The sequence below is a fragment of the Pieris napi genome, chromosome 22 (assembly GCF_905475465.1).
Source record: "Pieris napi chromosome 22, ilPieNapi1.2, whole genome shotgun sequence".
NCBI classification, from domain to species: Eukaryota; Metazoa; Arthropoda; class Insecta; order Lepidoptera; family Pieridae; genus Pieris; species Pieris napi.
This window is the reverse complement of record NC_062255.1, coordinates 5,226,329-5,249,235: the sequence shown is the minus strand read 5'-3', so window position 1 is coordinate 5,249,235 and position 22,907 is coordinate 5,226,329. Positions and strand designations below refer to the sequence as shown.

Here is a 22,907-nt window from a genome sequence, read left to right as displayed (position 1 = left end):
CACTCGGTGCGGTTAGCCGCAAATCAGGGCTGCCAGATGTACGATTTAAATCGTAATGGTACGATTTTTTTTCATTTTTACTCATGTACAATCGCTAGACCAAGATCGTACATAAAATGTACGATTATTCTGTACCTGGCAACATTTCGTAAATCGTAATGAAACGAATATATACTCCACCGGCAAGTATTATGTTCGGGGATTTCCCCAACAACCTAACGTACGTCTAGACCTTTTACGTCTAAAGACCCTTTTTTTATATGAAGTCTGTATTTGTGTGCATTGTAACAAAACTTATTATTTTTCTCTTGTAAAGACTTGTATTGGAATAGTCAAAAACCTGTATTTCTCATCAGTCTCTAGCCCTAAGTGATTATATTATCCTCTTTTGATCTGCATATTGTCTTTAGGGTTTTTTTGTGCTATACGCTTAAGCAAGAATGGGTAGTGAAAATGAAGAAGACCGACCTGCGCCTGGTACTCCAAAAAAGAAATAAGCCAAAAGAGGAGAGCTTTCTACAACACAGGTCATAGACGAACAAACACAGAGCACAGAAGTATCGTCTCGATCGGGAAAAATTTGATTTATTTACGGACCGGTTAGGGCCCATTAAAAACCAATTTAAAGCCAAGTGGACTGTGTGTGACGTCGAAATGGTTTCAGAATATGGAGGTTTAAAGTTACACTTTTCAAGGCAAAGGCAGCTACTTATTTTAAATAAAAACTTACCACTTTTTTGTTGTACGATTCAAAATTTTCTTGTGTACGATTTTTTGTAGTTGGTGTACGATCATGCGTTTTTTTTAACCTGGCAGCCCTGCCGCAAATACCGCGTCCTACCCGCCTCAGTCATCGCTTGTTACTTGCGCAGTGCGCTAGACACTACTCAGAGTGTGCGTCATGGATTTTGATACAGAAAAGTTCATTTTAGAAATCAAAGACCGCCCCGCAATATGGGATAGCAAATGCGCTGATCATTCAGACAGAAATAAAAGATTAAAATGTTGGGAGGAAGTGATTAATATATATGCAAATGAAGATGATACACCAGAAGAAAAGAAAGAACTCGGTAAGTTACGTTATTTATTTATCATGGTTTTGTAACCTTGGGGTTACAATCATTTTACTTTTTATTCCTAATTTCCTGCGATTTTGCGGATCAATGCACATTATATTTACTTATATATATTTATCTTGCCATTCCAGTTTTCCTTCCTGTTCAAAATACTGAGAGTCACGAATTCTTTCAGCTGTATTATTACCTATTCGATTATATGTTCTCTGAGTTTCTGGTACATCAGGCGTCATGTAACATGTTAAAGTATCTTCATAGTTATAACCGTCTCTATCTCGAACGTAGTTCTGCAAAATGCAATATGCTTTGATGATATCGGTAGCCAAGCTAATATCCACATTTAAAGGTCTATCTCATATACTCCACTTATTGCTCAGTATACTAAACGAGCATTCGATATATCGCCGTGCTCTACATTGCCGATAATTGAATATTCTCTTAGTAGTATTTAAATTAGTATTTTTTGGTTTTGCATAAGGTCGCATTAAGTTCGTGGATAGGGGCTTCATCGCCTACTAAAACATATGGTATTGGAATAGTATTTACTTGTGATATGGGTGTTGGTTCTGGTATCTCAAGTTCTCCTGCTATCATTTTTGAAGTTATACTTCTTTAGGCGCGTTATGAAAAATTGATGAGAGTGAAATTTTACGATTGCGCGAGCACCGTGACACAAAGTTGTCAGTGTGATTATAGCGTGCGCGAGCGAGATGGGAATAAGACAATCTACAAGTAGTCCATTGAAATGTTACATTTTTTAGGCCTAACCTTGCGTTTTTTTAGAGGACGCAATTTTATTTTTTTGATGTGTAGGGGGGGTCAGTGTAAAGCTAAAACCAAGTTTGTGGGGTCGCCACCCTTGTCCCACGGCCGCCATCTTGGAAAAAGGGGTCCAAAAACCACGTTTTTGGCTATATCTCCTAAACTATCCATCCTACATTTAACTTGTAAAGACACATTTTGTAGCAAATCGCTGTGCCTACAATTATGTTTATGTAACTTTTTATCATAAATCCAAAATTTAAAAAGTTATAAGTAAAAAAAGTGAAAATATTTTCTATTTCTAAAGTTGACTAGGTGCGTCAATGCTCATGACAAGCCGATCAAAACAGCAGTTTTACCTTACTTTTAAGATCTCTCGTTTATTTTAAACAAATTTTCCAAATATATTTTTTTTTATTTTTTTTTTATTCCTACAATTTTACTTATTGGTATTCCTAGTAGGCCTATTCCACAGACAACTTGCTGATATGGTAATCTTCGACATAATTATATTATCAATCAGTTATTAGAATGGTAGCTAGCTATCACTTTTTTATTTATAACTTTTTGAATTTTGGATTTATGATAAAAAGTTACATGGACATAATCGTAGACACAGCGATTTGCTACAAAATGTGTCTTTACAAGTTTTATGTACGATGGATAGTTTAGGAGATATAGCCAAAAACGTGGTTTTTGGAAAATATTTTCTATTTCTAAAGTTGACTAGGTGCGTCAATGCTCATGACAAGCCGATCAAAACAGCAGTTTTACCTTACTTTTAAGATCTCTCGTTTATTTTAAACAAATTTTCCAAATATATTTTTTTTATTTTTTTTTTATTCCTACAATTTTACTTATTGGTATTCCTAGTAGGCCTATTCCACAGACAACTTGCTGATATGGTAATCTTCGACATAATTATATTATCAATCAGTTATTAGAATGGTAGCTAGCTATCACTTTTTTATTTATAACTTTTTGAATTTTGGATTTATGATAAAAAGTTACATGGACATAATCGTAGACACAGCGATTTGCTACAAAATGTGTCTTTACAAGTTTTATGTACGATGGATAGTTTAGGAGATATAGCCAAAAACGTGGTTTTTGGACCCCTTTATCCAAGATGGCGGCCGGGGGACAAGCACGCCAACCCCACAAACTTGGAGTTAAGCTTGTATTGACCCCCCCTACATGTTCCATAAATAAAATTGCGTCCTCTAAAAAACGCAACCCCAAATGTAACTTTTCAATGGACTAAAGTAAAAAGAAATAGAATATGCGTGAAGTTCGAAGATCGCAAATTTTGAATGACCATAATGATTAATGACATTTGTCATTTACCTTTTAAACAAATAAAGGAGTTTTAATTATTTTTTCAAAGAAATTTAGCAATGTTTTTTTCACAAAGACCTATTGTTACTTAGTTAAAAGGTTATGAAACATACCAAGTTATTAAATTGAATGAATAATATAATAAAATAATAATAATAATAATAATTGTTATTAATATTAATTAATAATTGATTAATATACCTACTATATATTTAATATTATTAAATTGTTTACATTAAATTGTAATTATTAATTAATTATATTTAAAAAAAAAAAAGAAAGCCAAAGAAGTATAACTTCTAACGCGCGTACATAAGTACACGCACCCTTTTTTTTTTATTTTGTAAAAGTTAGAGTGTTGATAAACTGCTGAGTCTCCATATTTGCCACAAGCGCCGTCAAATCTATTGTTATGAATTTGTAATTGCTGTCGCATATAGCCATCAAATGAAAAAAAAAACTGCTTATAATTGTAGTAGGTACATGGATCCACTATGACACGGTTTTATTACCCGTATGTGTTTCCCATCTATAGCCCCAATGCAATTTAGCTCTTGGTGAGAAACCCTTTGCAATATCTAGCCATCCTTGTTGAGACGGCTTCGATAAACAAGATTCTTTTTAACAGCAGCCATATTGTCAAACATACTTCACGAACAAATTCAGCTATTGTACTCGCACCAATTTGAAATGTGTAATGTAGTTCAGCCAGCCGGTCGCCAAATATCTAAAAACATAATTATTTATTATTAATTTAATTGGTTATTGTTACAGGTAAAGTACTTATGAAAAAATGGCGGAATATTAAAGATAATTTTGTAAAAGCTTCGAAAAATTTAAAAAACATGAAAAGCGGTTCAGGTGCCAAACAGAAAAGCCCATATACCTATTATAATATTTTATTATTCTTAACAGACTCTACTATGGTAAAATATGAACCAGAGTCAGACAACGAACTTTCGCAAAATCATGATGGCCCATATAAAACATCACGGAATGTAGCTAATCAGAAAAGAAGGAAGAAAAGCAATAATGAAGACGTTATTGGACAACAATTGGTATCAGTATTGAAGGAAAACTTGGAGTATAAAAAAGAAATGGAAAGTGACGATGACAAGTTGTTTTTGTTATCCCTTTTAAAGGAGTTCAAAAAAATTCCGGATTCTAATAAATTGGAAGCGAGATGTGAAATCATAAGAGTTATAAGAAATGCTCAACAAGGCCTTAATAACGTTTAAATTCATCTCACTTGGGGTGATATTCAGAAAAGAGTCTTAGCTTAATTTGAATTACGGGTCAAAAATATTGGATAAAGTATTGGATATTGACATCTGGAGATATAGTTCGCGCTAAACAATTGGACTGAGTCGTCATAAGATAAAGGTGGCTCAATAATTACATAAACGTCTTAAGAACGATTCAAAGAATATCCGATGAACTATCGAGGAATTTCGGGAAGTTTGAACGATTGTACAAATAGTGAAATTAGGTAAATGTTTACTGGTGAAACGAATGACAGCAAGAACGTGGTGTAAGTTTATTAAGTACCTACAACTTAACCGGCAATGAAAATTATTTTACCAGTTAAAATATAAATACTAGGGATGCATCGATACGCCTTTTTGCCGATACGATACCGAAGCCGATACTCTTACAGAAATATCGTCGATACCGATAGCGATACCAACGCTTATTAAATTAAAATTAAATTAAAGTAAAATATATCAAGTTTGGTTAAATTTAAGAAAATTAAGAATTAAGAGTAATGAATATATTAAAATAAATTAACATTGATAAGATTTTTGTAATTCTTTATTTTATTTTATTTAGTGTTAAAAAAACCCTAGCCGCATTAGCAGTTAAAAGCCAACTTAAGTGTCTAGTGAAATTTAATACTCGGGTACAAATCGGGTGAGAGAGACAACAAACTGAACAAAACGCGGGGATTCCCCGGGCATAGATAGTCCGTGTCTCGTTTGCATTTTTAAAATCGCGAAAGGTATCGTATCGGCAATTAAAATATCACCGATGCCGATATATCGGCAAACCCAAAGTATCGCCGATATATCGGTATCGGATGCATCCCTAATAAATACCAATTTGAGGAGAGAAGAAGGAATACCTTCAGCCTAAAGGGAGGATTTTCTAATTGTGGTCGAGTTCTTGTGTATGTACTTAGATCGTCATAGCTCTGTGGATGACGGTACGTAATATGTTGACGATTCGCTGGTCGTGTCCACATGTTTTAAGGACGGCACCGCTTTTTGTATTTTTGTATGTACATATGTCAATTTATATCATGTGTTTGTCCTAATTTTGTGGTCCAAATAAAAAAAATAAAAAAATTGTGCGTGTACTAGTGTACACACGTCAGAAGTGAAACCTCTTTATGACCTTATTTTTCGAAAAAATATGCAACTTTACAGAAATTGGTTAAATGAAGTTAAATTAGATAAAGTTTAACAAAAGGCTTTTATTATCATAGACATGAATACAAATACAATTATTTCATTTTACCTTATTACTACTAAGATTATTACAGAATTTCATTAATTGTAATAGAATTATTACTATCATTGTTATCGTTATTATATATTTTTGTTATTAATGGCTTCGAATGTCTTCGGATCAACCGTGGTAGGGACAAGAAAAAGATGGCGCGTAACCGAAAAACGTGACGATTTGCTACAGAATTTCTCCCATACGTCGATAAAGAACTTTCATTCCAACGCCGATAAAGTTTGACTTCAAAAAGCAACATGGCGCGTAACGGAAAAATGTTACACTAAATTTTTTTCCAACCCCGATAAAGAAGTTTCACTTCAAAAAGACGTTATTGACGACGCCGGTTGACTTGCCTATGCCTTGCCTATGCCAGTGTGGTCACGCAGGTTTTTTTTTTTTTTTTTTTTTTTACTTACTTAATTTACTTAATTTAATTTAATTAATAATAATAAACTTGACAATAAGCTTAAAGCTATGTATTATACTGAGAGACTGGTGCTTGAAAAAGGTTGGGAAAACCTGTTATTACAAGTCACCAGTCCCTCTTGAACATAGTGTTTCTAAAAGTATTGCTAATTGCTAACAAGTCTTTAAAAACGAACGAAAATAAATAATTTATAAAAATATATATAAAAAATAAATAAAAATAAAGAAATAGTAAAAAGTAAAAGCATTTGTGAGTGTGTGTGTGTGAGTGTACGGGTCAGTGTGAGTGCGTATGCGTGTGTGAGTGTACTAAATACCAGTGTGCGCGAGAAAAACGTTCCATTTATTAAATTAAATTAAATTAGAGGTCGTAAAAGATTTTCTGTGTTTTGGTAATCAAGCGATTTGAGATATTTAGTAACTACTTTTTTACAATTATATTTTGAGAGATGATAAATTTGAAGGTCTTTGTTAAGTTTATTGTATAAATGGGTACCTAGAAAGCAATACGAACTATGGGAAAGAGCTGTTTTGAAAAGTTGAGGACGGCATAAGGAATCCTTTCTACGCCTTCCATCAACTAGTTTTTGATCGTATTCTATCTCAGAATGCTTCGTAAGAATAGTGTACAGGATGAAAGTTTGTCTTACGGATAATACATCCCAATCCTTATACAAGTCAGCTGTGGGAAAGCGAAAGGGGAGTCCTGCACCTACTTTCAAGATCGCACGATGCGCTCTCTCGACCTCAATGAGGAGTGTTTTGGCAGCGCCTCCCCACGAGGGTATACAATACACCACCAAAGAATGGTTATAGGCGATGTTTAGGTTTTTCTTCCATATATTCGACGGCTAGAAACCATTTGGATTGTAGTAGAACCCGGTGCTAATTAGCATATAAAAAATATATTGTTAATGTTCATTGATTGAGACCAGTCGCATTGAAAAAAGCAAGGGCAGTGTCATTTCCGTTCAAAACAAGCTTAGCCTAGATATATATCCACCTACTTGTACGATTTATTCGCATAAATGAATAACTATGCTACATAAGTAATCAATTTAGTTTTCTATGTCGTTTTTTTATGAGCAATATTTATATAGCAACCTGCTATATAAATAAACATTATTTGCCACCGACTTCATAAGATACATATATAGGTAAAGTTAACGAAAATTTTTATAACTATGCTTGAACCAAGATTATAAAGAAGTTTTTTTTTACATCTGCTAAACTAATTGATGAAAAATTTATAAACTAACTAGTAGACTCGGCCAAGCGTTGCTGTGGCTAAGATTTTTGTTGTATTACATAGTAGTAAACTATTCAAGAGAAACGGCAGGAGAACACCAATCCACCATGCTTTTTTGGTGGTTATGCCATTAAATTGTAGCTTATGTGAAACGTTGGTACTTTCAACACAGCGCCATCTGTTAGAATTGTGACTATCAAATAATAAACGAATATTTTGCAATAAAATAATATTGCGGGTATAAATTGAGATGTAAGCTATCCTATCTTTTAAGTTGGATCAAACTACACACGGTGTGCAAATTTGATTGATATCGGTTCGGTAGTTTAGGAGTCCATTAAGGACAAACATTGTGACACGAGATTTATATATATTAAGATTTCCATAACATTATAAAATTGTCCAGTCGCCGTTGTATAATATAGTGGCTCAACTTAGGGTCCTTCAAGAAAAGCGTACCATTTCTTAATGTTTCGGCTACGCACTCGCGAGCCCTCTGGGATTGAGAATATAGAGTATAGACCCTCTCAATGCCAGGACATGTATCATTACTTAACATTAGGTGATCATACTGCCCGTTTGTCAAAAGAAAATGTGTGCGTGTACTAGGTGTACACACGTAAGAAGTGAAACTTCTTTATGACCTTATTTTTCGAAAAATGATCTACTATATGCAACTTTACAGAAATTGGTTAAATAAAGTTAAATTAGATAAAGTTTAACAAAAGGCTTTTATTATCATAGACATGAATACAAATACAATTATTTCATTTTAACTTATTACTGTACTACTATGTAGTACTAAGATTTTTACAGAATTTCATTAATTGTAATAGAATTATTAGTATTACTATCATTGTTATCGTTATTATATATTTTTGTTACTAATGGCTTCGAATCTCTTCGGATCAACCGTGGTAGGGACAAGAAAAAGATGGCGCGTAACCGAAAAATGTGACAAATGTGTGTAAATTTTTTTCCAACGCCGATAAAGAAGTTTGACTTCAAAAAGCAACATGGCGCGTAACCTGCTACAAAATTTCTCCCATACGTCGATAAAGAAGTTTCACTTCAAAAGATGGCGCGTAACGGAAAAATGTGACGCGTAACGAAAAAATATTACACTAAATTTTTTTCCAACCCCGATAAAGAAGTTTCACTTCAAAAATACATTTCAAAAAACAATAAACAACAACAAAAAAAAAGAACAGTAAAACCCTATTTTTCAACATTTCAAAAAAATGTATTCAAGTTCCAATCAAGGAAGTTTTATAATAAGATAATTATTCTCATAATAACGCGTACGTAGAAGAGATTAGTATTTTATAACTAATCAGTAATATGAAATCAGATTACTCAGTATACTTGAATAACATTACGGGTCTATTATAACATAACAATGACAGTAAAGCAATTCTCTTAACAATTACAGCACAATGCTCTGGTTGAGAGGCGTTCACCGTAATTGTACTCTATGAATTAAAGATAATTTTAGTAGTACATAATTCCTATTTACACCAATTAATTTGTTATACATTATTCATTGTTTGTGTGAATCGCTAAATTGGATTGCGGTTTGCGGATTGCCATTCACAGCCATACTCAAAGTAGTTCATTAAGAGTTGACAGTTGGTTAACATTTACTTAAAACTTTACTTCTGCCTTGCGATTCCGTAACTCACTTTTCAAACAATAAACTACAAGCTTCCACCTTATCAGAATTCCAAATCATAAAATGACTGTTTCACGACTGATTTGAGAGCGACCGCCGATGCGAAAACCGCTGTGTGAGTTCGAAAAGTGAGTTACAGAATCGCAAGGCTGCTGTAGAGTAAACTATACGCGATAATCATGGCTACTTTGATTTTTGATCTGACACATACCCAAATTATAAAACAAAACACTTCGACATTATACAAAGCCAAAACAGATTACATTGATACACAAAATATATGAAACAGAAAACATAAATACATTAATAGACAAAAAAAGAAAACTGAAATTAAACAAACGACAATTAGTACTTAATATTTTAAAGAAAAACTAAATTGTTACTGCTATACAAAGTCAGTCTTCTTCAAATATATCCTCACATCCTATTTGGTAAGGTGGAAAATATCCACATCTTCATAATTAGTGTCATGAGTTAACACCGGAAAAATTTGCGAATTACGCAGATAATTCGTGTTCGTACGAGGTACATTGCGAATATTTTGTCGCATACGGTGGGGGGATTGGTAGCGAAATTAAGAGCCCATTAAGAATTTGCTAAATTAAAATATAAATATAAATAAAAAAAAGACCTATTTTCAGCGTTAAAATAAAATTATAAATAATGGAGATAGAGTTCCGGGAGTTAGGAGTTTTTTCCTCTTTCAGAATCTTTATTTGAAATTTCTTAAATATTAATAGTTTATTAAATAATGGCAAAAAACTAAATGCCATTTTTTTTTCATCTTTAATTGTCTATAACTTTTGCAATTTTTTATGTGCTAATACACGCTTTTAGCACATTTTTATAGACGTCATTCCGGATCCAATGAGCTATCGCACATAATTTTAAGAGCAGTATCTCTATTTTGTTCCATTTTCAACTTGTGGACTAGACTAGTAGTGCCATTAGGTACAAATTAGTAATATATGTTATTAGTTATATTTTAAAATGATTCACTAACAAACTATTGTGGGATAATAACATTTATTGTAACATATTTGCACCTGATTAAACTGAAGCAGACGTGACCGATAGGTTTTTGTAAGATCATTGAGAGGTTTTTGCGTGTCACCTGACGACTGAGCGAGGCTTCGCGGGCAGTCGTTTGGAGGCTAGCGCGCTCGCATCTCGCTGTTACGCGCGTGTGCGCATTTGTGTTTGCGCGATTTTTGTGTTTACAATAGTCTAGCAACATGAAGTTACATTTTAAATTTTTCGGTAAGTTTAATTTAATTTAATTTTAAAGTGGAAACGGAGTTTTCAATTAGGAAAACTGTAGCTAATTGCGTTATGCAAGTATTAATTAATTAATAATTATAATTGCATTTATCTCTACGTTAGCTCAATGCTAATTATATGAGTTTAACACATAAATAGAAAGTTTATTGAATACATTCTCTTATCTCTCAGTGATTTCAATTACAAAATTTGCTTTGAATTTCGACATATTCAAAGCAACATACATGTAAAAACTGATTTCGCCTTTATGCAATTTACATATAAATAAACACCCATTCAATTTTAAATTTTTAAGCTTCGGTTAAGGTTAACTGGAACTCTTTTAAAAAATTTAATAGTAAGCGAGGCTGTTGTTTCTATATTAGTAAAATTGTATTGTAAATAAGTTATATATAATTAATTAGTTACACGCTGCGTCAAACACTTTAAGACGATTTAATAAATCACAACGCGTAAGTTTTGTATTTATCTAATCTAATGATATATTTTAAATTTATATAAAATAATTGCTATCATCTTTGTGAATAGACTATCCATGTTTACTGTAAATATATGATAAGAATTAAACAATCTTTGAGTACTGAAACATATTATATAGATCTACCTCTTCTTACAATCTACGATCTTATTTTATTTTTGTGATGCGTCTGTGTTGTTTACTGACTAATAATAAATGTATAGACATAGACAACATTTATTACTAACAAAACACACACACAGAAACACACAAAATAACAATAATAAAAAAAATAATGAATAATAATATCATCAAAAATATTTAGATAATTATCTAAATAGATAGATGTTAAGAAATCTTAACAATTATTCTTATTTTTAATTTACTATTACACAAGACCTTGTGTAAAAGTAAATAGTAAATAAAATATTTAATAAGTTCTATTTGATGATTAATTTATTGATTAGATATATTGAGAAAATGAACCGTGTGATCCTGTTTAAAATTTATTGTTTTCACATAATTACTTTGCAAAGAATTATCCTAATTCATAGAAATTAAACTACTCATGTGTCTCTTTTGATCATAGGATAATCACAATTTGTTAGAGAGACCAATGAGTTTACTTATAAGAGTGAAATTGATTTAGTTTTTACGACTAAGCATTAGTTTCACCGCTGATATTATTTTCAATCTACATTATCTTACTGTGTCATCTTATCAAAGGTCAATTTTTTATCAACCCTGAGAGCTAGGGTCACAAATGCTTTACTGCTTGCAAAGCATAGCTTTGCTAAAAACATACTCAAATATAACTTCCAGCACAGGTCGCTTGGAGTATAAAGCGACCAATTCTAATTAGAATAATTGTTTTCTTGGTTGTATTGTGTTTATCAAGATACTGTACAATGCGTTATTTCCTCCTTGAATGTTAACATAATTAAGTCCTTTACGAATCAGTGATCACAGCGAAGGTGTCAAGTTCGATAACATGCCATGTGTTATCCAACTTGACACTTACTAATGCAATTTTAAAATTACATTATTTATACCCGTAAATCAATCGCGCTCAATCTTCACTATGTGAAACCAGGTACCTATCGAAGGATTTCCGAATCAATTCGAATTAGGGTCCTTAAGTCCTCTGGTGATGTTAGTTATTTCGACTATGTATTTGCGTGTTGTTCCCACGAAAATGTAAGTGCGTGCTCCTGCTGATAGAGGACAAATCTTAGTCTTTAATTTATTTTATAATTATTAATTACCTAAAATGTGGAACATGGTGTAATGGTTGCAGCTCCTTAAAACATTGTGTAAAACAAAAGACTTGGCGATTAAAAAGAATAGCGGAGAGTTTATTGCCAGTTCTTCTCTTCCGTTCTACGCCCTTGATTTGAGAACTGGCAGTAAATGTATAATTAGAAGCATTTAATATGTTTTTTTTGACGTTCATAAGTGTACATTGTTTCCTATATAAATAAATGATTTTGATTTGATTTAAAAAAAATAGCAATGGCCAGTTTTCGGGCATCGTTAGTGTCCAAGATATTAAGGTATAATATCAGATCAGCCTGTTTCCGCCTGTTTGCACCTGTTTTAAAAACCTGGGTCTAAATGACATGACTTTCTATGTAAAAATATCGTTTTTTTGTGTTCTAGTGGACGAAATCGCGAGTTCAATAACGGTTTTAATAATCGTATGCATTGGCTGAATACTTAGAATGTACTTAGTGCCTGCGGGTGCGAGGTTTTACTTTTTATTAAAACCTGTTCTGTGAATACACTTACATATATCTCTCTAATTGCGATTGGTTCAATGAACATAAACTTATACATTAGTGTACTTTCTTTATATGCCACAACTGGAATAGTCTTCTATTCATAGTGACCAACAAATACATCAGACGATGGAATGTGCAGTTAAAAAAAAAACAATTCAGATTTGAGACATAGTGCTAACCATGCTTTGTCTCCTGACGATGCTGATCTGAAGTTCGAGGTTAAGGGATTTGACTGCAGTGATTATAATAAGGCACGCTATGCGTAGCCGAAGATAACACGTACTAAATTCAAAACAATTTTTTTAATAACAAAGACAATCGTTTACAGATGACAATTCCAAAAAGGTCTTTGATTTAAGGATTTGATGTAAGTTTATCCATTACAGTGGTGATTATCATGACGACTCTAATCGCCAACGGTAATCTTAAACCTACGAATAATCCTTTTGTCTATTTAATATTTATTTATTTATAATATTTAGAATATTATTTAATTTATTTAATAATTAATTTGTAATTAACGGCATTCTTTTTAAATAACGTTGAGTGACCGCAACTGAAAAATAAATAATTATATAGATAATGTTAATGTTTCTTTGGCTCTATGTTAAGTTTTTTGTTAATAATATTATATAGATAACGTGATAGTTTCGTTATTGTATCCGTGTTAAATGTAGTAATGGCGCAGTCACCCAAACATAAGCTGCTCAAACAGTGCATATGGAAAGGCTAGAGGACCTGGAGATAGAAAGTCAGGTGTCCTTAACTAAATTGTTACACCCAAATCACGCCAACAGCTCAGGCAAATCAACAGAATCAGCAATCGGCACTCCACAACGTTGTCTCTCGTTTTGTCTCGTTGTGTTGATTAGCGTGGATAAAAGAACACAGTGGATGCTGCTGACGAGCTTGCAAAGAGAGGAGTCAGAATACTTTCGGCTGGCCCGTACCCGTTCTCGCAAGTGCAAGTCTGGATTTGCCAAATACACAGAACATTCGCCAGAACTCTGTTAGTCGCAAAATACGGACTACAAACAGTCCAAAATGGCACTGCCAGCAGTAAACCCGCAAGTGGCAAAGCGACTTCTAAGCCTCACCAAAATTATCTCAAAATAATGATTTAATTACGGGCCACTGTGTCCTGTCTCTTTGTCCTTGGGGCGGCAGACAGCCCCTTGCGCTGTTTCAGCACAGACGAATTGGAGGCTTCTCAACGAGCAGATATCCTCTGAGCAGTGAGGTCCCTCCGTGAAGCCTGCGAATTCCCCAGGAAACTTCTGAGCTGATGGAAGAAGCTAAGCTGGCTTAATTATCCAGGACCCAACGTAACGGACCAAATGTGCGTCTAAAAGTGGAAACTGAGTTCACACTTCTTGTTAAAAAGTTTAAAAAATATATAAAATAAGAATTTGCCATTAGAAATTACAACATTATTATTGTTTCACCACACCGTGTAAAATCACTGTTGATAAGGCAAATACTTACTTTGAAGTTAAATGAGTTCAGATGTAATGAAACACGATCTAAAGATATGTAATAGGTATAGTTAGTTGAGCCTGTGTTAGGCTGTAAGTCAAAAACTTGATTACGTCCTGGATTGGAATTCCGAAATCCAATTGCTATGGTTTCAAAACAGTTCCAAAATGAATAACTGAATCTGTAAGGCCCATTTAAGGCATTTAGGTAATATATGTCGTAGTAACATATTATATTTTACCCCTCAATTTATTCATTTTTCACAATTTAATAAGTTTTAGGGTCTGTTTCACAATGTATAGGTAAAGTACCAAATAGCTATGCAACACATAAATCATTTGGAAGATAAATTGTGCTATTTGACATTCATCGGACTCATAACTTATGATGGACTTTATGTGACGATTAGCGCTATCTGACAATTGTGAAACGCAACAATAGTGTTTATCCTACCAATAAGTAATAAATAGCTAATTTTGAACTTATGTAGAACTTATCCGTACATTGTGAAACAGACCTTTAGGATAATAAATGTCAAAAACAAACTTGTAAAGAAATATACTATAGTAAAAATGTGCATTTGATAACTGAATAATTAAAATCCTATTATGTATAACGAATAATAGTTTTCTATTTATCCGTTTTGACGTGATAACGTCTTTAAAATCGTTTTAGTCGGGTGACATGTTCAGAAACTTGTGTCACACCAAAACCTCACGAGCGCGATCGTAGGTATAACGAGAGAGAGACGGACCGATCTTCCGTCTCATCTCGAGCGCTGCCAGTCATTCCGTGAATGTATGAAGAAAAATGTATATCATAGTCGAATAAGTAAACTTGTCATTTTACACCCGAAATTTATCATCAAAAGTGTGAATAAAACGATAGATGTAATTTAAAATTTGAAAAAATTGTTATCTTCATTAATTCCTTACTTCCCAAAAACTTATATCACCAATAAGACGTTATCACGTAAACATCTCGATCGTAAACCTACTTTACAAACAACCAATATTTTTTTAATTATTATTATTACTATGTTGGTTAGTTCACAAATAAGATAATATTTGACTAAATCGTATTTGAGACGTACTATAATGATAGGCTATAGAAATAATTCGTTCTTTATGATCTTGAAAACATCCGTAGAACAGACTAGACGTCAAAATCGAAATTAAAATTCATAGAAATTTATTATTTTGCTGTCAGTCTAACAGTATCGTATTAATGTAAATAATTGTTGAAACAATGATATGTTTGTTAAAATACACAAACGAAAGACAGAGTGTTGATTATGATAGATCAACAATGTCTCTTAACCAACCATAAACAAAATCCAGTAGTTTGACATAAGAGAGTCGTACTTAACTATGCGCTTTGAATCTTTCCTTATCATATTTTTTTATTTATTAAGACTGATAAAGTTAATCGATACTGATACTTTGCGCTTAGTCCGAGATTCATCCGTCAAAAATGTATTTTTAAGTTAACCTAATGAATACAGGTGTGTAGGCTCCGAATATGTTTTTGTTTCATTCGGTGTCAAGACCCTTGGTCCGAGGGGTCCTAGCACTATAAGGTTTTTAGGAAATAGCAAAAAGGTTAGTCGTCATCACAACACGAGACAGAAGAGCTGGCGGCAACCTCGGACAAAGAATTAGTCTAGCTATTCAAAAGGAGAACGCTGCCAGTATCTTCCGAACCTTGCCTAAAGACACTCCATTTAATAATTTTAGTTTTTAAGGTTATTAGATAAATAAAACTAATGATTCAAAGTCAAAGTCAAATCATTTATTTCAATTAGACCACCTAAAATGGTACTTTTGAACGTCAAAAAAAATACAAGGATTCCAAAAGGTAGTTTCGTGTGGAGAAGATTGGGCAAGAAACTCCACACTTACTCTTTTAAAGTAGGTTTACAATATTTTGTTACATTTGTTAAATAATTATATGTGAAGAATGTACTCTTAGAATAAACAACTATACTAAAAAAGTTAGTATACATGTTCCTCACATATTTACGAATATCGAAACCGATGGGTTTGTATGTCTATATAAAGAAAAGTTTATTATACGTGTTGACAATGTTAAGTTTAATCTAAAATATACGATAATTACTTAATTATAACATAAGGAAGCGCTTAGTCTAGTTTCTAAGAAGATTGATAGTAAGATTTTTCATACAATTTGACAGAAGTATTTTACATTTGAATACTTTGCCAAACTTATATATAGTTGCTCAAGTCTTAGGTATATTATAAAGCCTTCCATTCGCCCTTTTCAAATTCGCCGAAGGCAATAAATATTTTTATTTATCCGTAAGTAGGACTCACCGTTAGTTTAATTAGCCGTTCCTGACTGGTCATGTGTCCGTTTTCTGTCATGCAAGTAGGAAGCGATGGCGTCAAATCGACGCGACGTCGCGACATTCTGCTAAACACTTTCACAGACGCTCATGAGGTCTTTAATCTTTGTCCTTAAGATATCTGCAGTATTTAAATGTCAAAATATAAAACAGATTTTGCCTGTTTTGACGTTTTAAAAATAAGTAATACGTAGATATGCCGTGGCCCGTATTACGAAGAAGTCAATCCTTTGAGGATTGTTCTTTTATGCCAAGAATTCAAGCGCGAAACTTTGAACTAATAACTGTTTATATTAAAACACAAATCATCTAAATTAAAAACATATACATAGAATAATACAATTCAGATAATCCTTTTAATAAATTCATTAAGTTTGCTGTGGTGAACCAAACGTGGCATTTTATTTTGTCCCATTAATAAACCAGTAGGAAAATAAGTTTGTACTTTTTAAATTAAACTCTAGAACCTCGTTCTACATTGTTTATACGAGGCACTAAGGCACACGAAATGCCAACTTTGAATTTCATATTTAAATTAAATAAATAAATATAGAAAAATAAATTATCTAAGGATGTTAGTTTTAGATTTTAGATCGCGTCTTATACGGTGGTACCTGTAATATTTAATTATAAGTAATCTTACAGCTAACATAGGTACATAATAATATTATAAAACAAAACACTTAAACAATACAGAAAGCCAAAACAGATTGCATAGATAAACAATTTATACGAAACAGAAAACAAATAAGTACTAATATTAAATTAATAGACAAAAATATATAAAAAAAAACTAAAGAAAACTGATATTTAATATTTGAAACAACAATTTTTTTATTTTTTTATTTTTGATATACATGATCTTAAATAGAAAGTAGTTGGTGTGGTGGAAACACAAACTGGACACAGTTTTTCTGTCCACCAGGTCGTCGAACATAAGTAAATAATTAACTTATACATATACTTAGGCCAGTGACATACTATACAATATAACATTTTTACCATTAAACCATCAAAATTGCACTTATACAAATTGCAATAATACTTAATATTTCAAATTAATGCTTAAACAAAATCAGATTCTTCCCGCCTCTTCAAATACTTTCTCACATCTTTGGTGCGGTGGTAAATATCAATATTTTTATATATTAATAGTAATGAAGTACTATAAAACAATTTAATATAGAAAAAAATTATGGAAGTGTGTTGAGAACCTTGAGCTCTGTCAAGCAAAGGACCGTAAGTAAGGCTTTACAAAATCCCTTACGTAAATGTTTGTTGCTCATCAATAATTTAGTGCGTATTTTGCAAATACGACACATTGTCCTCAACATCAGAGGTCGAGTGTATGAAGAAATATTTTATTTAAAAAGTTGTTGTCCAGTATATAAAAAATACACAAAATAATAATATTTCATTATTTCATATGAAAATTGTTATAACTTTAAAATTTTTAGCTAATGACGTCCCCATCTTTATATATATAATTCTTCTGTGAGTGTGTATGTCACTGAACTTCTCTCAAACGACTGGACCGATTTTGATGAAATTTTTTGTGTGTGTTCAAGGGGATCTGGGAATGGTTTAGATTCACAAATCAGCCCGGCAGATGGCGCTGCAGTCGGTACTTTCATACTTTGCTTTACTAATCGCTTGAAATATCATCCAGGACAACGTCTGTCGGGTCCCCTAGTATTCATAAAAAACAATTGGGATAAATTTCACAATTTTTTTTTCTTATATAATTTTATAATAAAACTTACTTTTTATTATTTATTAGCTAATTCAATTTTCGTATATTATTTTTATAATGTTCGCTTGGTCTTGTTCGTTTAGGGGCCAGGGTAAATATTTTTGATAGAACATTTTAGCCCAGCCCTGCGATTCTGTAACTCACTTTTCGAACTCACACAGCGGTTTTCGCATCGGCGGTCGCTCTCAAATCAGTCGTGAAGCAGTCATTTTATGATTTGGCATTCTGATAAACAATAAACTACAAGCTCCCACCTTTACAGAATGCCAAATCATAAAATGACTGCTTCACGACTGATTTGAGAGCGACCGCCGATGCGAAAACCGCTGAGTGAGTTCGAAAAGTGAGTTACAGAATCGCGGGGCTGTTATACTTGTATATAACTAAATTCCAATGATCAAGCTATACTATAAATAATGAAACGTTGCTGTAATCACTACTTATGATCATTATTTATTCAAATTTTGAAATTAGTTTCAAGTTTTTCCTTAGCACTAAAACATTATTGGATTTTTAAAGAGTTTACTTAAGTCACCCGTAAATGTCACTAGTCAAGGCTTGTTTTTATCATAAAAAAATATCAAATATCGGTATAAAACAGATAAAATTTCAACATGTTTAATTACTGACTAGGAAAAATTAAACGTCTAGTTTTTGTTCAAGATCTAGCTAGCTTTCACTTATTTCCTATACTTTCTGTAGTTTTGTCTATTTAACATTACCGTATGTAACGGTATGTAACATAACGTATATATTATTACAATGATAAGTATAATAATATATACGTTACGGCTCGACCGATTCTTATGAATTTTTTCATGGATATTCTGTAAGTCTGAGAATCGGAAAACATCTATTTTTCATCCCCCTAAATGTGAAGGGTTATTTTTTATGATACAACATTCCAAAATACATACGACCCTTAATTTTCAACCCTCTACGATCAACCCCTACTTTTTATTATATTTATTAAACTAAAAAAGTATCCTAGAAATAGTATACATGGCAAAACAACGTTTGCCCGGTCAGCTAGTTTGTCTTATATTCATAATGTAAGACAAATATAATTCGGTTTAATTTCCCGTTAAAACCATAATTAGTTGACATATATCTAATTTTGAAAAAAATATATTATTGGCGAGGTTACAGACCAACCAGTAACATTTTTAGAATACCATATAAAATCCATTAGTCCAACGAGGAAAATGTTCAAGTCCATTTATAAAGGATAAGGGCCGAACAGGTTTGTAACTAGAAATAGAATATCCTTATCCCAACGTAATTACTTAGGAAATAACACTTATTTCTCACTTAGCGCTCTACCATCATTATTACAGAAAATTTGTCTTCAGAGAAATTATTGGTATGTTATATATGTTTCATCTAAGATTTAGAACACGATATGAGACGACACAAACAAATTACTATTTAAAAAAACAAACAGTATCATTGCTTTTTTATTTTTCTATATCTATGCTTGCCAGTATCTATTTTTTCTTTCCATGGAAAATGTATCGCATTATCACTATTTATTGACCAACCCTTGTATATTAGATATTTGAGATTCTTTGATTAGGCTACTAAAAAACCAACGCAATCTAGATGACACAAACATAGGCCAAGACCCTACGCCACTGTTTTGTTTAATTAATAAAATTGGATTCATTATCCGATTAATTGGTATGTTAATTTATGTTTCTTCTAAGATCTGGCTGTGAACGAAATTGTTTGTCATTGTTTCATATAACCGTTATCTTATCTAAATTGTAGTTGTTTTGGATCATTAAATTATTAAAACGTCAAACATAAAACTAGTAGCTGTCAAACCCGATATCGATATGAAGATTCTTGACCGCCCTCAAGACGAGTTTGTGACTTTTTTTTATTTATGTCTCTGGCACGATTTGTGCATTACTGGAGTCAAGTATAGGATTTATTTATATAATTCGTGCTTGTCTTTTAGAAATTCTACCGTGTCCTCTATTAAGGTTTAAGCACTCGCCCGGTACCGCACAACCCTCCCAAAGGCCGAGAACAAATTTAAACTTGCCCTCGAACCGGGAATCGAACCCGGTACCCCTCACCTATCTGCCACTTAATAAGACCGCTAGGCTATGAGGCCCCCAAGTTTGTGACTTAAGAGTGTATTTCGTTATCATCTTGTTTCTAGATATAAACAATCCGTTTAAATATTTAAATTAGATTGAAATAGCGTTTTGACATGATGGTTCTATCACAAATGCGGGCCAGGGCCGCGAAAAAACCACAATCTCTAGAGATTGCTCACGGCATGAGTAAAATATAAATAACAACTCTAAAATATCGGCATTCATGGTCTCTCGCTTGTATTACCTCATAGTGTATTGTAGTTTTCGCTTGTGCATTCGAACTTATTCGTTTTATAAGGTCATGGGCTGATTCAATGTCATGAGTCCCCGCTTCTGGCAACCCGCATTTTCACCAACCAAACCATAAAAAAACTTCATATCGTACCAAAATAGCACGTAGACCACATAAACAACTTTTGTCTGTGAATATATGTCAATCTAGCCAAGTAAAATCCAAGTTTGCATAGGTTCATACCAATTTTGATAGTCTAAAGTATCTCTAGTCTAAAGTAAAAGACTTTGATCGATAAGTTAAATAATAATAATAATAATCAGTGGCGCTACAACCTCTTTAGGTCTGGCCTCAGATTTCTGAAACTGTTTCATGATCATTTTTTCAATTAAATACGCAAGTAGGTGATCAACCTCCAGTGCCTGACACAGGCCGTCGACTTTTTGTGGGTCTAAGACATGTCGGTTTCCTCACGATGTTTTTCTTCACCGTTCGAGCGAATGTTAAATGCGCACATAGAAAGAAAGTCCATTGGTGCACAGCGGGGGATCGAACCTACGACCTCAGGTATGAGAGTCGCACGCTGAAGCCATCACTGCTCACAAAAAATCGATAAGTTAAAACTCAAGTTATTACTTATAAGTATTACCTATATTATTATTTAATGCACTTATACCTTGTTTGCCATGAACATGAGAGTCTCGTGCATTCGTTGCTGGCATTCTAAAAAAAAAAAACTACAAATATGGGTTAAAAAGAAGCAGGCCAGCGTGAGAGAAAAAAATAAAATTCAGTAATATTTACTTGGCGGGAATCATTTGGAGAAAGTTTGTGTCAATTTTAAAGTGTCAACTGTCAAATGGTGACATGTTTTGATATCTGAACTAGAGCAATCATTATGATCGCTTTCCTTTAACCTCAATTATGTTTTAGATGTTTGTCAGGTCAAATGTACTGAGATTTGAGCAAAGAAGACTTTCCATTTAAAGTACAATTAATATATGTGTTAACGTAAAATTGTAAACACTGTTAGATTGTAATCTATCTCGCGAGATTATAAACTGTCGAAAGATTGTGAACCTCAGCTTACTGCTTACAATTTAACGTATATTGTACTACACTAACTTAGTTATCATTCAAACTTCTTTGGTCAATTACAGATTAATTTTACTTTCCAAGAATTTCATATAACTACCGAATAATAATCCGTTAAATTGTAAGCAGTTCGTTGAGGTTCACAATCTTTCGACAGTTTATAATCTCGCGAGATAGATTACAATCTAACGGTGTTTACAATTTTACGGTGACATATGTAATAAGTTTATATCTTATTGTATTTATCTTCCGTCCATTTTGTATATTTTTTAAGTAAATATTAGTTATTCTTTATACGGTTGTAACTGACCTGACAATTGACATGACTGCTGTCAATATCATTATTGACTGATCATGGGGTGTACTCTTTTAATTACTCTATCGTCTCTGTCAATTATATTTACGCTGTGAGGAAAAGAGACAGATGAGTTATTTTTCAACACGGAGTGGCATGACTACTAATTAAGCCACCGTGTACTAGTCGGGCTGAAGAAAATGATTTATAATTATTACGAGTGCTAATTATTCACTAATGTATAAATATTTGTGTTACGCTAAATTTAAATTATTCTGATTTCTATGGTGCCAAAATGCCAAATATTATATTTAATGGTCCAATGGTAATGCTATTGACTTATTCGAAAGTAATCTTCCGTACACTTTCTGGTTTGTGCGAGGTCGTGCACTTGACTCCAATGCGAGATACTTAGAAAACATTTCCGTATGTATTTAGCAATCACAAATAGTTTGAAAACAAAGCGGTTTTTTTTAATATCTGGAAACATTCCTTAACAATACAAAAATCAAGAGGAGAATGTACAAATATATTGGTAAAGTAATTTACGTTCTAACGCCGATTTCCGTTAATAAAATAAAATTTAATTTTCTGACGTAGTCTATATACGGGTGAAGCTTAAGATAGTGCGTAGATAGGCTGTACCAAACTTTATAAATCAACTAGTAAAGCTTTCAAACGTAAAATTTAAAGGACTTACATGCCACTCTATAAATTGTCTCACTATACAATTATAAAGCGAAAATATAAAAAGCTGTAACTCAAACTTAAACTCAAACTCAAAATATCTTTATTCAAGTGGGTAACCAAGTACACTTTTGAATCGTCAAGTTAAATTAATCGTAAATTTACATTTACTACCAGTTCGCAAGTCAAGAGCGTAGAGCGGGTAAGAAGAACTGGCAAGAAACTTTCCGCCACTCTTTTTAATCGCCAAGTATTGTCATACAAATTGTTTGAACTGGAGCAATTCAATCCCAAGGATTAGGATCATTTAAGTAGTCCTCAAATTTATAAAAAGCTTTGTTGATTAATT

At 32.7% G+C, this 22,907-nt stretch overlaps 1 protein-coding gene across 2 annotated transcripts in view; it reads left to right on the top strand.

The window, feature by feature from the left end:
* The first annotated feature begins 865 nt into the window (after window positions 1–865).
* Window positions 866–22,907, top strand: part of LOC125060818 (putative inorganic phosphate cotransporter) — a 58,703-nt gene continuing 36,661 nt past the window's right edge. Inside the window, exon 1 of one of the 2 annotated variants that reach the window (XM_047665917.1) lies at window positions 866–1,070. In XM_047665917.1, the coding sequence (XP_047521873.1) occupies window positions 902–1,070 (169 nt within the window). In that variant the 5' untranslated portion in view covers window positions 866–901. Of the gene's footprint in view, window positions 1,071–10,024; window positions 10,289–22,907 lie in introns of those variants that run through there. The other variant, XM_047665918.1, reaches the window with a different exon arrangement.